This window comes from Lepidochelys kempii, chromosome 18 (genome assembly GCF_965140285.1).
Source record: "Lepidochelys kempii isolate rLepKem1 chromosome 18, rLepKem1.hap1, whole genome shotgun sequence".
Classification (NCBI taxonomy): Eukaryota; Metazoa; Chordata; order Testudines; family Cheloniidae; genus Lepidochelys; species Lepidochelys kempii.
In genome coordinates, this window is record NC_136397.1 from 20,529,449 (window position 1) to 20,546,063 (window position 16,615).

At 43.8% G+C, this 16,615-nt stretch overlaps 3 protein-coding genes across 3 annotated transcripts; all 3 read left to right on the plus strand.

The window, feature by feature from the left end:
* The first annotated feature begins 3,642 nt into the window (after positions 1-3,642).
* LOC140899966 (actin) lies at positions 3,643-4,776 on the plus strand. Its single transcript, XM_073316343.2, has one exon. It carries the CDS (start codon positions 3,643-3,645, stop codon positions 4,774-4,776), a length of 1,134 nt encoding a protein of 377 aa, XP_073172444.1.
* Positions 4,777-7,380: 2,604 nt separating this feature from the next.
* LOC140899989 (actin-related protein T2-like) lies at positions 7,381-8,517 on the plus strand. Its single transcript, XM_073316398.1, has one exon. The coding sequence runs from the start codon at positions 7,381-7,383 to the stop codon at positions 8,515-8,517; it is 1,137 nt and encodes a 378-aa protein (XP_073172499.1).
* Positions 8,518-11,933: 3,416 nt separating this feature from the next.
* On the plus strand, positions 11,934-13,998 carry LOC140899972 (uncharacterized). The gene is made up of 2 exons (XM_073316354.2): positions 11,934-11,957; positions 12,862-13,998. The coding sequence occupies exons 1-2, from the start codon at positions 11,934-11,936 to the stop codon at positions 13,996-13,998; spliced, it is 1,161 nt and encodes a 386-aa protein (XP_073172455.1).
* The last annotated feature ends 2,617 nt before the right edge of the window (positions 13,999-16,615 follow it).

The following is a 16,615-nucleotide window of genomic DNA, read 5'->3' on the forward strand; positions in this document are numbered from 1 at the left end:
ATGTCTGGATTTTATTCTACTAAAATATGGGTAATTTAATTATTGCCTACCATGTTGGTAGCTACCCTGTCTTAAACAGTATTAAAAGGACATTTACTCCTCATGTTTCAGGCTACCAGTTGATCATTAGAGCTATGCAAATTCTGCTAACAGTCCCTAGCAATTCCAGATCATAAGGGTTTGTTCCACTTTCTTTTCCCCTAATAAGGGCTCACATCCCTGCAGCCCAGTTCCATAATGACTTGAATGCTGTGCCAGCCACTAAACAATACATTATTTATATAAATTCTCTTGCTGAGATACTTAGATGGTCCACAACACTATAGTATCAGAGTGCATCCCAATCTTTAATGTGTTTATCCTCACAACACCCCTGTGATGTAGGGAAATGCTATAATCCCCATTTTACAGCTGGAAAACTGAGGCACAGATAGGTTAAGTGTCTTTCCCAAGATCACACAGCAAGAAATTGAATCCTGGTCTTCCAAGTCCTACTCCAGGGCCCCAACCAGTGGATCATCCTTCCTCTCTATTTGGTAGCAGCTAGAGGCTCTAGATCAGGGGCTTATTGTGCATGGTACTGCACAATCTGCATCATAGGCACTCAGTGATGCCATGAGGGTGCACTAGGTTTAATTCAGCACAGGACTCCCTTCACCCCACTCCCCACTGTTTTACCTTTAAACCCCACATCTTCAAGCAAAACGCACTCCATAACTTTTGTGTGGCTTCCAAACTCAGAATCTGGCCTGAATTCAGGGTTTGCCACCAGAGAGATGTTTAGCTAGCCGAGTATTGGGGGCGGGAAGAGAGCATTTCTGGGCAGGTGAGATGTTCAACGCACAAACTGTGTACGGTGTTTTCAGTGGAAACGGTATGCTCAGCACTTCTCAAATAAAATAAGCAAGAATGCCCTATTAGTAGCATGTTTAACTTTTTTTTGTGAATTGTGCCCTTTCACTTATAAAGTCCAGTGTCTGTTGATATGAATTTGACACCGTTTATGAAGTGTCTGCAGAAATTTTGTAGAATACACATATTAAAATATTTCCAATGGTTTTTTTTTTCCTTGGGTGCCAGTTCATTATCAGTTGCTTGTTCTTCAGTGGCCTGTGTGAAAGGAAACTGGTGGTCTCACCTGTTTCTGGTGGGCAAATATTTCCCTGACAATTGACAGCTGTTGGCAGACTTGCAGGACCAAGATTTGAATGGGCCATGGAGAATGAACTAACTCCTCACGCCAAAATATGTTCCTGCCAGGTCAGGTTTGAACCACAGTGTCAAGGGGGCATAAAGGAAACTTTTCTTCCTCCATGTTGTACCTGTTCTGAGTAGAGGTCTTCAGTCTCCACTACTTCCAATTGACGGGAGCAGCAAATTCACACACATTGTTACAAACATAATAGTAAGAAAGTAAAGGGTAATAATTCATGCATGACCTTGTTATGATGATTTATAAAGGAGGGCCAATGTTGGGTCCAGATGGGTGTTCCAACCTCTCAGTAGTATAAAACTACTGTTTTATAATTGCAGTCAAAATTCCCTTGTTTAAATAATAAACATTATGTTCTATACTGAATACTTCACTGTAAACAGCACACTGAACATGCTGAACTAAATAGGGCTTCTATTGCGATGAATATAACAACCTCTTAAATGATTAGGACACCTGTTGACATTAATATAGAAGTGCACATGGAAATAAATGTGCCGCACATTGAAATATATGTACACAAATATTTAGAGGATTAGAGAAATTGCTAAAATGGATAGAGCAGCATTTAACACGAACATGTGTGGAATCTAGGCTGAAATGGAAAGAACATGCATGGAGTCGATCACTTATCAGCTGTTACGTTTTTGATTTTGGTGAGTTTTTTTAAGTTCACTTGGGGCAGAAAAGTCCCTGCACTAACAGTCATGGATTTATATATTCAGTAGAGATTTTAAATATATCGTTCTTTGGAATCTGCCTCTGATTCATAACCACCTTCACTTAGTAGCTGGCACCTTTGCCGTGCAAGCTGCAAAAGAAAGTAATTAAATTTAATAGAAGCCACCTTCACTTTGAAGCTGCCCTAGATTTAAAGCCATGAAGAGAAGCAATTAAACTACAAGAGCCCTGGATTCGAAACTAAGTTATATGGTAATTTTTGTTAAAGGAAATTTTCACTGTAATTGGGATTGGGTTGTCAGACCTGATTGTGTTCAGAAGTATATTCCAAAATTAATGATAGAAACCTTCCTCAGGAAACCTTTTCTTAAATCAAAAATACAATTTAAAAAGAAAGCAAAAAGAAAAAATAGGTGTAAAACTGAGGTCAAATGTCACAGACAGAATATTTCAAAACTTTTGGAACTTTGGTTCTCCCCCAGAATGTGCTGTGATTATAAAGGCTAAGAAGGGAAGAAGGATGTTTGTTTGCAAGCAGGCTTATCTGGCAGCAGCACAATAGGTAGGTTCATTTAGGAAAGGTGCTTTTTTTTCAATGGAAAGTGTTAGATGCTTCATTTAAAGAAAGCTAGTCTCCTGAAAACAGCAAAATCTGCAAAAATGACCTGTTTGTTTTTCACTTCCATGATTTTTTGCAGGTAAGGTAGAGCTTTGAAAGTAAGTAATAGCAAAGACTGACGAGAAACAGAATGCCGTAACCAGTACCAAATGTAGCCCCGTTCTGTTTAAAAATTATATTTTTTAGGAGTTCTGCATGTAGGATTGAAAAGAATTAAGTGAAAGGTTCTGCTTTTGGTGCAGGCACTGTTCAGAAATCAAACAGGCATATTCAGCTAGATACCCCACAAAAGCGAAGTTGTTCCCATCTTCAACAGCTGTTGGCAATATTTGCAGATTATTAGTTAAGGTGTGGGTGCACGTGAGAGGTTTAATTATTTTCAAGCAGGCACTTTGCAAGCAGGTTCGAGAGTGATTCTTAAATAGCTCACAGTCCATAAATGAGTCCATATGGAGCTTATGAAAAAAAGCTAGTAAACTGTATATTCATAACAGAATATTTCTTATAGTGTCACCAGCCACTGGAGAAAACCTGGTAGGAATAATACAGGTTGGGGGGAAAAGCATTGAGTATTAGTTGTTGGTGAGGCATTATGAACATGTGTGCTTTGGTGTAAACAGTTGATTATTTTTATTTGTATTTGGTAGCACCTGGAGGCTCCAGCCAGGATCAGGTCAAATCAAGACATGCCTTTCTGTAAAAGACGCTTAAGTCAAACACAAATTATTGGGTTCAGTAAACGACTGAAATTTGCTGGCCTGTGTTATATAATGGTCCCTTCTGGCCTGATACTCTGCGAATCTAGGAATCTAAGCAAGCCATTTTTCAGGGATGTATCTGAGATCAGCACTCAAATCTGTACAGCCCTGACAGCTGACTCTTCAGCAAAACCATTATTACTTCACTGGTCCATTGTTAGGTACTTGAGAGCAGAAATGGGAAACTGCAAATTCCTCAAAAACCTGCCTTGGCATTTGTCAGTAGCGTAACAGCCTGGTTGATAGCGTGGGAGAATGAGAGGACTCTGCCGTGTATGACATCAGCAATCTAGAACATTTATTATCAAACATTCTGCCTGCATGGCATCTCCCGAAAGCAGCTTTCAGGTAGGCAGCAAATAGTTCAAAGAATGTTTGACCCTAAAATTTTAGATATCCCAGCTGTGATATTTGACAACGGATCTGGATTATGCAAGGCTGGCATTGCAGGGGACAGTGCACCGAGGTCAGTTATTACAGCAATTGTTGGTCGCTCGAAAGCCAAAGCAACGATGCTCGGCGCAGGGCAGAAGGAATTTTATGTTGGAGAAGAAGCCCAGTCCAAAAGGGGTGTCTTAAGTTTGAATTATCCAATCGACCATGGCATAGTTACGTCCTGGGATGACATGGAGCGGATCTGGAGACATGTCTACGAGTGTGAGCTGAGAATCAAAGCTAGCGACAGGCCGGTGCTGCTGACGGAGGCCCCGCTCAATCCCCTGCGGAACCGGGAAAAAATGACTGAGATCATGTTCGAAGGCTTTAAGGTGCCTGCCATGTATGTCGCAGTGCAGGCGACCTTGGCGCTCTACGCCTCAGCACGCACCACGGGGATAGTCATGGACAGTGGAGACGGTGTTACCCACACCGTGCCCGTCTACGAAGGGTACTGCTTGCCCCATGCTGTTTCTAGGTTGGATATCGCAGGCAGGGATATCACTGAATACTTCATGAGACTCCTTTTGGAAAGTGGCCACTCCTTCGTGAGCACAGCCGAGAGGGAGATCGTGAAGGACATCAAGGAGAAGCTGTGCTACGTGGCTTTAGATCCCGTCCAGGAAATGAAAGCAAAGCCGGAAGAAATCCTCAAAGAGTACAAACTGCCTGATGGAAATATCATTAAGATCGGCAATCAGCTCTTTCGAGCCCCAGAGACCCTTTTTTTGCCCGCTAACATTGGTATTGAAGCCCCCGGGGTGCACAAAATGATCTTCAACAGTGTGATGAAATGTGACATTGATGTTCGCAGGAATCTTTATGGCAATGTGCTTCTTTCCGGTGGGTCCACCCTCTTTCCTGGACTGGATGAACGGATCCTGAGGGAGATGCAGCGGCAGGTGCCCATCGGGATGGCCGTACGGATCATCGCACCGCCCGAGAGGAAGTACTGTGTGTGGATTGGGGCCTCCATCCTCACTTGCTTGTCATCTTTTAAACAAATGTGGGTCACCGTCAGTGATTACAAAGAGTTTGGTGCAGCTGTAGTTCACAGAAAATGCTTTTAAGGAGAGACTACGCAACTGAACCAGTGTCTCATTCGAATAGATGGTGCTCAAGAAATGCTCCCAAGATGTGAACCAGAAGATGCTACAGCGGTCTGTGTATTTATTGGCTGACCAAACATTACAGAAAATAAAACATTAGAAACATACCATCTTGTTCAGAATGGCTGTTGTTTTCCTATCCCCCTCAAAGGGTGCACAGTGTTCTGCCACCTCCCCTATCTACTTCTTCTTGCTCCCACGTCTTCACATCCTTATTTGCACCTGTCATCCATCTGATCTCTACTCAGTGTTGGCTGGGACTCCCTTCAGAGGCACGGATGCTGTTCCTTAGCAGGCCAGAGGGGTCACCCTAAAGCAGCGGGAGCCATTCTTTCTCACCACTGACTGAATACAGTAGCCCCAAAATGCTCTTCCTCCTACCACGAAGAGAAAAAAAAAATCAAACCTAGAATTGGAGTCAGGTCTGGCTGAACCTTTCTCTCCTAATGTAGCAACACAAAGCAGGGCTGGAGAGTCATGGGGGCAGTGTGGATAGCTTATGTTTTGTTATCTTTGGTATAGCGATCCAGCTTATGGTAAACAAATGTGACGACCCTAAAAGAACATTAAGACGGAAGTTCTGCTTTCCAAATCTTTACTGTGTTGCAGCTTGATCCTGCAAACATTGACCCTGATGGGATGACCCCCTTTACTGATATTACTCATGCGCATAAGCATTTGCAGAATGAGGCCTTTAGCTGCTCCAGAAAGAACAAGACTTGTGCAGTCTTGGGTGCAGCTCCCTGTAAATATTTATCTGTAAAGTGATCTCATTATCCTCCTTCCTTAAAACTCTCCTTTGCCATATTGCCTACGAAAATCTTGACAATGGATACTGCTGCCTCTTGTGCTGACTAATATTGTCTCCTTGTTTCCTTGTACCCCACCCCTCCACAGGCCACCTATCTGTATCTATCTATTGTCTCCTGTCTCAGAGGTAGATTGGAAGCTTTTTTGGACAGGGGCCTTCTTTTTGTTCTGTATTTGTACAGCGCCTAGCACAACGGGGTCCTGGGCCATGTCCAAGGCTCCTAGGTGCTGTGGTAATACAAATGAATAATGTTAATTAATGTTTATTTAATTAATTAATACCAAGAGAAGCCTATCTTTTCAGCACATAAAAAGGCATTTTCCTTTACACTGTCATGGTTCATAATTGTACTAATAACCCTTAGATCGGGGATAGTCAATAGGTCGATCATGGGCCAAATCCAGACCACCAGATGCTTTTGAACAGACCCCTCCATATTTTTATTTCATTATTAATTATTATTATTATCATTTTTAATTTTTTTTATTCTTTGCTCTGGAGTCTGGACCTTGACCAAGAAATTTGGACAAAAATAAATGCCTATCCCTGCTCTCGGTCATTTCAGACAGTTATTGACTTTCTGGGTTTAAGGGCCCGAGTCCAGGAGGTGGGGTTTTGCTTGTTGGCACATGGACGTTTAGAGTGTGTCTACACGACAAACCCTCCTTTCCTCAAAACAAGTCTCAGAGCCTGGGTCTACAGCCTCAGGCTCGCACTCTAACCGTAACTATGTAGTTGTTGCGGTTGGAGCTCAGGCTCCGAAAACCTCCCCAGGCTCTAGAGCCCGAGTTCCAGCCTGAGCCCAAATATCTGCCTTGGGGTTTTTTTGTTTGTTTTGTATAGACCCTACCCTTAGAGCCTTCTCCTTCAGAAGATAAAATCACATCAGATTTGCTGATCTTCCAATTCTGTGTACTGCTGAGTACACTGCTTAACTCACAGCTGGGCCCATCTTCTAATGGACGGATCTCTGTGCATCAGTGCCCCAGACTGGGTAGCACACATTTCACTAGGGGGCACCAGAGCAGCAGCTGGAAGAGAAAGGAGAATTTCTTCAAGGACGATGACTGTACTTCACTGTAACGTATATGAACCTACTGAATATAGTCATCCTTAGGTAAAGCAAAATGATACGCTAGTGCCACAATCTTGGCTAACTTCAGAACTCAACCAAACTGTGTAGGTGGGTGGAGCGGGACGGGAGCTGGTATAATCCCCTGGAGAGACGCATATTCTGTTTGGCAAAAGTGATCAGAAAAGGATTCAGCTCATTGAAAATGAGCACTGATGTACCTAAATGTCTCAATGTTAAAAATGCTCAGAGCCTTATAAAAGCAAATGGTGCATTGCTCTCTGATTCAGTGCATTTCAAATCCTTAAAATCTATATTTTAAATTTCTTAATAATTTCCCTGATACATATGACTAGGTGAGTTAATACACTGAAAGGCTTGAATATATCTGCTTCAGTTGTAATGGCCACCAAACAATCATTATCTAGCTCATCCATTGTTGTGTGTTACAGGACTAAGCACTGGAAATGCCTTGCTTGCCACTACATGAGTGGGGATAAAAATCCCGAATCCTGGTCAAAGTTAGGAGCATCAGTCCTAGACTTTGGAGACTAGCAGAGCTTGTCATCTTGTAAAACTGAGAAGATAAGGTTGGAAGATACATCCTTAAACCTTCACAACTAAGCTTCCCAGAAGCAGCTTTTTCAGAAACTATTTAAGGTCTAGGGGGAAAGCTGAAGTGATGTTGAATCCCCAAACTTTAGATATTCCAGCTGTGATCTTTGACAATGGATCAGGGCTATGTAAAGCTGGTCTGTCAGGAGAAATTGGTCCAAGACACATCATTCCTACGGTTATTGGCTGCCCCAAAACAAAAATGTCACTGTTAGGAGCAGCTCAGAAGGACTGCCATGTGGGAGGAGAAGCCCAGCACAAACAGGATGTGTTGTCTTTGAAGTATCCCATTGAACATGGTATAGTTACATCTTGCGATGATATGGAGAAGATCTGGAAGCATATCTATGAGCATGAATTGGGACTGAAAGCCTTTGAGAGGCCCGTGCTAATGACTGAGACCTCTTTGAACCCAATGGAGAATCGAAAAAAACTGACTCAGCTGATGTTTGAACGGTTTAAGGTGCCTGCTTTCTACCTGTCTGTCCAAGCCATATTGTCCCTCTATGCCTCAGCACGCATCACAGGACTGGTCATAGACAGTGGATTTGCTGTTACCCAGACGGTACCAGTCTATGAAGGGTACTACTTACCCCATGCCGTCTCCAGGCTGGATGTTGCAGGCAGAGATATCACAGAGTTCCTCGGGAAGCTCCTTGTGGAAAGTGGGCAACGCTTTGAGAGCCTTGCTGGGAAGAAGAGTATCATAGAGGACATCAAGGAAAAGTTGTGCTACGTGGCTCCAGATCCACACAGAGAATTAGCCAAGAGGCCAGAGGAGGTCCTGAAAGAATATAAACTACCTGATGGGACTCTAGTTAGTATTGGCAGCCCACTCTTTCAAGCCCCAGAGATCCTCTTTGTGCCAGGTAGCACTGGTAATGATGCACCAGGCCTTCATAGGATGATCGCTCACAGTGTTTCAAAGTGTGACATCAATATTCACAACACTCTCTATGGGAACATGGTGCTGTCGGGTGGTTCGTCCCTCTTTCATGGCCTGGATGAGAGGATTTTTAAGGGACTAGAACACCAGGCCCCCAAAGGGGTTCCTATAAAGATCATAGTACCCACAGACAGGTGGTTTTCTGCATGGATCGGGGCTTCTGTAATTACTTCCTTGACCAGCTTCAAGCAAATGTGGATCACTGCAGCTGATTACAAGGATTTTGGACCAAACATTGTCCAAAGAAGATGTTTTTAAGAGGACTTAGGTAAATCTAGCTAGCATCCATTCAGGACAGTGGTAGTTCTTGCATTTGCACATTAAAATGAAATAATAAATTCCTTGGACAGAAGTTTGGCTTTTTCTAATTGTATAATTGGCTTCAGAGTCATGGAAATTAGAGATGGAGACCTCTGGTCTGTTCAATTCTATGGCCAGTGCAGCGTTGTTCCCTTGATTAAAGACCTTATCTTCAGTAATACAAAATAATCTGCTAAAATGATTCTTACTGCTGTTAATTTTAAAGCTTTTAAAATAAAGCAGAGTGAGAGTCTACCGCTGGGAAACTGAGGTGCAAAGGGATTACAAGTAAGTGACTTGCCCAAGATTTAGATGATGTCTGTGACAGTGCCAGGAATTAAACCTAGCTCTCCTCCATCTCCATCCAGTGCCTTAACCCTGCGGCTGGTTGGTGTGGGTGAGTGTGAGATCATCACCTACAGCAAGGAAAGCTGAGCAAGAGAGCACAATGGATATGAGAAAGATAGCGCGTTAGAGAGATCAGAGGGCGTTGAGATGACCCCGAAAGGGTCTGGGAAGCTGAGCTCATACTGAAGGTCCGGAGGGCCCAGTCATAACAGCTGCCATTCTGTGTCAGCACAATGGTCTGTCTAGCCCAGTTCCTGCTTCTGACAGTGGCTAGTACCAGAGCTTCAGGTAGATTGTGCAGAACAGGGCAATTTTGAAGTGATCCACCCTTGTCTCCCCCTCGCACAAATGCTGTGTCAGACGGTCCTGTGGACTTAATAACGATAAATACTAAGGGTGACAGGATGCACCGTTAAGAGACTCAACATGCAGCTCCTAACCCACGCACGGGCAGCCATGGAGCCCCCTTAGCATCTCTGGATCACGAGCTGCTCTATGGACTGGAGAGGCCCCGGCATAATTTAGACAGCTGGGGATCCCTGTAGGGCTGTATTTAGTAGCTCGGTTCCTGATGTGCCCCCATGCCAGTTTGTGAGGGGGCCCTCAGAGGCCAGCCTGACAGCTGTCTGCTCCAGGGGAATGCTCCGTGACCAGAGCTTTTAACGCTCAGGGTAAAACACCGGAGCAGGACTGAGCATCTCCCCCCAGGTCTTTATTGATATGATTATCATTTGTGGGCTTGATCCAAAGCCCCCTGGAGTCAATGAGAGTCTTTCCATTTAGGCCTTTGCATCAGGCCCGATGTCTGTCTGTCTGTCTGTCTGCCTTTTGTGTCTCAGAGACACATCTGGCCAGAGGAGGAAGAGGAATGAGGGTATAATAAATAGGTACAGTACAAAGCTTGTCCCAAGCCAGCTGTGGTTCTGACATGTTAGGGTTCTCAAGAAGCCCTGGGAAGCTTGGAAGCTCATTTCTGATAGATCCAAAGACTGGAAGGTCCAAAACTTCTGGAGCTTTCCTGATAACCCGGTAGCTAAGAAAAGGGACTGCAAACCTCAGAAGGGAGAGCCAAACATTTCTAATAATTCATGGTCTAAATCAACTTTAAAATGTCAACATCTCTGCTGAGGCTAGGGACAGTAGAGGTGCATAACCCAGGCTGACGAAGAGATTTTGGCTCTGCAATATGGCTTGGCTGAATTTGGTTTTTATAGTATCCAAACTGGTTTGCCACTCCTTAATATTATTTTTCCACGCTAGCCTGTGGAAATGGCTAGCAGACTAATCGCTGTGCAGCCTTCACACTCACTTTGCACTCCCAGCAGAGTTTGTGCCTTTTAGAGGCACAGTCCATCCATCCCTCTCTATATTACCCTTGGGGTGGGCAGGATGGTGCTGCACTGACCCCTAGAAGGGCCTAAGGCTATAGCCGACCATCTAGACCAGGGGAAGGTTCTTGGCTTTATTGTCATATTTAAAAGTTGCTTAGCAAGAATTTATTTTGCTGGTGAATGTAACTTTCCAGATGAACAATTTTCATTTAAACGTATCAGTGTCCAAAGTATTAACCATTCCCAGTGTTGATCCATTTGGAGAATCCTTCCTAACCTGCCAGAACAATTCCTCAGGCCAACAAATAAGGGCTCAGAAGCCCCAGCTGAGATCAGGACCCTATTGTGCTATACAGATACATAATAAGGAACTGTCACTGCCTCAAAGAGCTTTCCATATAAATTCCATGATGACAAAGTTCTGTTCCAGTGGATATGGGTGACCTTAGAGAGGAGTGTATCTGCTGCTAATTGCTAAGTTTTATTTGCAGCTCATGGAAAATTATGGCTAACAATAATGTGTTGCCCTTGTATAGCCCCTTTCCTTTGAAGATCTCAAAGCAACTCATGCTTGCATGACTTCTTACAGTTCCTCCTGCAAAGCATCTGTTTCTCTCTCCCTCACCACAACCCATCCCCGTTTGACAAATTGGATTTTAAAATGATGTAATGTCAGAAGACACACAGAGGCATTTTTAGCAACATGTTTTTACATCACTGCTGTTTTCTGATGTTATCCATCAAAGGGCTGAATAGAGATTAAAATATATATACTCATTTTTACAAGCCTGCCATGGACACTTCCATAGCATTATAAATGTTCCAGACTTGGCTCTGAGCTCATTTACACTGATTTTAAGGAGACACAATTCCACTCACTTCAGTAGATTTACCCCCGAGTTACAGAGTGCACCAGAGTAACTGAGATCAGTATTTAGCCAACCATGTTTGTGAGAACGAAAGATTAATTAGGGAGAGCTGGTCAGGATTTTGGGTTGACCGGCTTGGTCGTCAAAGGTTCTAGACTCATGTTGCTTATTGGAAGAAATGTAACTCAGTATCTTCTTATATATGTTATTAAAACACTTACACAAGCACAAATAAAATCAAGAAAACTTAACACCAAAGTTAAGCTACTATTAATAATAATAATTAATAATTAATAAACTTAAAATGAAGCAAGACAACTATCAAATCAAGTAATCAGTAAGTCAGTCTCAACAAATCGGCCTTACCTTGATTCTTATGACTCACACACTTGCATACTCCATCCACCTTGTAGCGCCTCCCTCTAAGGTCTTTGGACAAGAAACTTGGTCCAGTCAGGTTCAAACTAGGTCAGTCTTAGCAAGCATCAATTTGGAAGACTTGTGCTTCAGTCAGCCATTCTTAAAATATTCAGTGTTTCAGAGACACCGAGCCCAACTCAACCTCCTCCCGCTCCCTCCCCAAATGGACACATTTGGGGAAACTGGCATGGACTTATCCTGGTGAAAAGGATTTGAGATGACCTTGTGTCACCAGTTTATGGGAAATTCAACACAAAAATCCTATTAAAAACAGCTGATTGGCTGGGTTCTTTTTCAACAACCAGTCACTCAACTTTCATCCAACTGCAAATGAAAAAATAAGTTTGAACAACTTATGATTCATGTCATCATTCTCACAAACAGGACAATTTATCAGGGTGTAGCCATGTTGTATATAAATCTCCCCACTGTATTTTCCACTGAATGCATCCGATGAAGTGAGCTGTAGCTCACGAAAGCTTATGCTCAAATAAATTTGTTAGTCTCTAAGGTGCCACAAGTCCTCCTTTTCTTTTTGCGGATACAGACGAACATGGCTGCTACTCTGAAACCAGACAATTTATGGTAACCGTTATATTTTGGAGCTGGCAATTATTGCAAACAAGAACATTTACAGTAATCTTTCTATTTAGGAACTGGGCTGCAAGTCAAACACTTTATCTTCTGGAATAACTTTTAAAGTTACTTTAAAAGCTATCAAGATGAAACCCATGTAAGCAGTACAAGGTTTAAAATTAATTTAAGGTCTGTATACCCATATGAGCTACTTCTCTAGCATATTTTCGACTCTAGTTCCATAGGAGCCAAGCAACTGGTTTTCCACAGGTTTCTTTTTACCTCATGGAGTTATTTATGGGACTCAGAACGTGGGGTTAAATCTTCTCAAGATGTCTCCATCATCGAGGAACTAGATAGTCATGAGCAGACCAAATTTCATGTTCATTAGGCATTAACAACTGAGTTAAAACAAATATATAATATAAGCAAATGCAAGCACTAGAATCTGTCCCCATGGTATGTCATGGTTGTTGTGCCTCTGTTATAATTCACCTGAGAGATAAGAATGGCTCAGTCATAGGGAGAGAAGCAAAACTCTTCATACTGGTGACCTTCAGGGCAACTCCCAGGCCTTTGGGAAGGGAGCAGTATTCATTAGATGGCCATGACGAGCTGTTAGCTCAGGGGGACTCAGAGGAATGTTCCCCCTTGTGACTCTCAAGAATCTAGAATATTTAACTAGACATTCTATGTCACCTGAGCAGAAGCACAGAGCCAGAGAGAGAGCTGCCTGGAGACTGCGTCCGTCTTGCCAGAGAATGTCTGAATCCAAAATCTTAGATCTCCCCGCTGTAATTTTTGACAATGGATCTGGGCTGTGCAAAGCCGGCCTGTCAGGAGAGCAGGCACCAAGGTCAGTCATCGCTACTGTCGTCGGCTACCCCAAATCCAAAGCGATCATGTTTGGAGCTGGTCACAGGGAGTATTATGTCGGAGAAGAAGCCCAGTCCAAGAGGGGCATCCTGTCTTTTAAGTATCCAATGGAACATGGCATAGTTACATCATGGGAGGACATGGAGAAGATCTGGTGGCATTTGTTTAAGCATGAACTCAAGATGAAGCCCAGCGAGAGGCCAGTGTTACTGACCGAGGCACCACTGAACACATTGTCGAACCGAGAAAAAATGGCCGAGATCATGTTTGAAGGTTTCCAGGTGCCTGCCATATTTGTGGCTCTGCAAGCTCTGATGGCCCTTTACGCTTCAGCCCGCACGACGGGATTAGTGCTGGACAGTGGAGATGGCGTGACCCTGACAGTCCCTGTCTACAAAGGCCACTGCTTGCTCCATGGTGTTTCCAGGCTGGATTTTGCCGGCAGAGATATTACTAAATACCTTGCTCAGCTGCTCTTGGAGACTGGATGTTCCTTCGTGAGCACGGCGGAGAAGGAAATTGTGAAGGACATCAAGGAGAAGCTGTGCTATGTGGCTGTAGAACCCAGCCAAAAAATTCAGGAAAAGCCCAAAAGGCTTGGATGGGAGTATATTCTCCCAGATGGCAATGCCATCAAGATTACAGACCAGCTGTTCAGAGCTCCTGAAACCCTTTTTGTGCCAGCTAATGCTGGCATTGAGGCACCAGGGATTGACAAAATGATCCTTCAAAGCGTTATGAAATGCGATGGAAATATCCACCCTGATATCATGAGAAATGTGGTATTGTCAGGTGGGTCGACCCTTTTCCGAGGTCTCCATGAGAGACTTCTAAAGGAGCTGCAAACTCAGAGCCCCAGTGCAATCCCTGTAAAGATCCTAGCATCCCGAGATAGGATGTACTCTGTGTGGATTGGGGCTTCCGTCCTCACCAGCTTAACATCATTTAGGGACATGTGGGTCACAAGTGAAGACTACAAGAAAATTGGACCATCTGTGCTTCAGAGAAAATGCTTCTGAGAAGACCAACCATCCAGAAAAACACAACACAAACCTGAACAGCTGGAGAGCAGCTAATAAATCATCGCAAAAATAATTGATTTGTAGTAAGTGATTTTATGGCTTGGTAAAGAAAGAGCCCTTGTTCAGTGCCTTTTTTTGCTATCCAGCATGCTGGTTTTAATTCTATAAATGTGTTGATCCTTGCTGGAACTGAAAATAGTTTGTCGGACTTTTAAACTCAGAGAACAAGCCACCTCCATCGTATGTCTGGGAGGGCTGGCTCACTGCCCTTCACCGTAAGCTACCAAAAGGTAGAGAGAGACCGCTGATGGAAAAATAGAGGGCTCTGGTGTACTGCTGACCCTTTGCTATGGCATTGGAAGTCTCTTGTGGTAGCCATGGTGAGCCTGGAAGAAGCCCAGAAAGAGATGAGCTTTTAAGTTTGTTTTTCTATATGAAATGAAAAGAAGTTGGTGGAGTTGTTAAAGGAAGGGCCTGGGAATTAGCGTTCCTATATTCTATTCCAAGCTATGCCGTTGATTAGCCACACAACACCAGGCTAATCACTTCACCCCCACTGTGCCTCAGTTTACCTCTCTGTGGTTTACCCCTCTATTCAAATAACTTTCTACAGCACAAAGATGATGTGATGCTTAATTAAAATATGCAAAGTAATCTGAGATCCTTGGGTGAAAGGTGTTGATTTCTGGTTATTGGGTTTGTTTTTTTTTCATGAGATCCCCTGACAAGTTTTGCAGAGTCAGGAGCTTGGATGAAGTTCAAATATCCACACTTTAAGGTACCTGTCTAAACAGGAGAGCCACTACACAGAACCTATCTCTATATTCAAGTCCTCCTTCCAACTGCCCACCGCCCGTCATAACTACTGCAGCAGATCCTCAACTGGTGTGAGTTGTGTTAGCTGCAGGTGAGGGGTGACTGTCCAAAGTAGGTTTCAGTGTTAGCAGTTGTGCCCCCTACCCCAGCAGCCCTTCTTCCCTAATGTGCAACTACTCGACTCCTTGGAGAAAGGTCTTGCAGAGACTGGTCTAGATGATTCAGTTAAACAGAAGGGAAGGTTCTTCTGCTCACCTCAAGGTGACCTTCCTTTGCACAAGGTATGGCTTTTCCTCCTACAGTTCTGACTCCAGCCTCTCTTCAGCTGGCACCGCCTATTGTGCCGAATGCTGCGATGGTTTCACCACATTGGATAGTTGACCACAGGGCCTGGGGTGAGACCCACCTAAAGGCGTTTTCGCTTGTGAACGCAGCTAAAGGGTTGAACCAAAGAACTCCCGAGGTAAAAGTTTAGTGGTTTAATTCGCAGCATCACCTAGCCCCTAAGGGCTGAGATTGTTGAGATTTACGTTACTCCATTAAGTTAATGTACATGCTCAGAGTGCTTGCAGAGCTGTTATGAAATCTGATTCACGATCTTAAATCTTTGTTCTATTACAGTATGTTACCTTTTAGCAGCCCACTGGAAATGTGTAAACAAACGAGGTACAACTGTAGACAGTTTAAATATTTTACAGCTCACTGACTTCCATATGAGAAGGGATTTACAGTAACTTAAGTGTTCAGACTCCTGCTCCAATAATCCAATGCAGATAAAAATGCAAAACACATCGCCCTGGAAAGCATGGGAAATCTGACAGAATGGAGCACCTCATGGTTGTTGTCGGCATGGGAAAAACAAAGAGAACCATTTCCTTGCCAACCCAGAGCCAGCAACACAATCACATTCCATTAACAGAGAAAGTGAAGAACTCACAGACATCAGTACACTCCTTTAATAACATTTCACACCTAGCGGGCCAGAGAGTTAGCGAGTGTAAACCAGTGGGAGTGATGGCCATTTACATCAGTTGAGGATCTGGCCCACAGTATCTAGCTCCTTTTATATGAGGCTCTCAAGCCCTTATTAAAGTCACATGACTCCCAACCTGTGAAGTGGGCCTTGCTGATTCCATTTTACTGATGAGACGTGACTGGCTCACACAGCAAAACTGTAGCCGAGCTGCATATGGGACCCAGGAGTCCAGACTCCGAATCAGTTTCTTTAACCGCTGGCCGACACTGATCTTCAAAGGGACCAGGTTTCCACTCTGTAGTGCTCACCTGGAATTGCTGACCTACCCTTATTTCATTTTTACTGTAAGAAAGCCTTGGGTCTTTTGCCTTAAGTGTCTTGAAGTAGCACCCTCCTCCCAGCCCTGGGACTGCAACTCCGAAGCCATGACAGTTACCTTAATCCAGTCCTGCCTGTGCTATACCTTGCCTCTGGATAGCTAGAGAACGTCATTCACCAAGCACCAAGCTGGTCTTCCCAGCACCAAGAGAGGAAGGATGGTCTTGTGATTTACGCCCTGCATTGGGACTCAGGAGATCTGGGTGTAATTCCTGGCTCTGCCACAGCTGCCTTGTTCAACTTTGAGCAAGCGACTTAATCTCTGCATGCCTCAGTGCCTGACCTGTAAAATGTGGATCATGCTATTTCCTGTGACTCACTTGTCGAGTTAGCTTGTAAACGCTTTGGGGCAGGGACCATCTCGTATTATGTACAGCACCTAGCGCAATGCAGTCCTGATTTTGGATGGGGCCACTAGGTTCTGCCATAATAAATCTTTCACCA

What these genes read in the sequence shown, in the direction of transcription:
- LOC140899966 (XM_073316343.2), top strand. Translation starts at nt 3,643, where the DNA reads ATGTTTGACCCTAAAATTTTAGATATCCCAGCTGTGATATTTGACAAC.
- LOC140899989 (XM_073316398.1), top strand. Translation starts at nt 7,381, where the DNA reads ATGTTGAATCCCCAAACTTTAGATATTCCAGCTGTGATCTTTGACAAT.
- LOC140899972 (XM_073316354.2), top strand. Translation starts at nt 11,934, where the DNA reads ATGTTGTATATAAATCTCCCCACT. An exon ending in TGTATATAAATCTCCCCACT is followed by an intron (nt 11,958 to 12,861) that starts GTATTTTCCACT and finishes CCGTCTTGCCAG; the next exon opens with AGAATGTCTGAATCCAAAAT.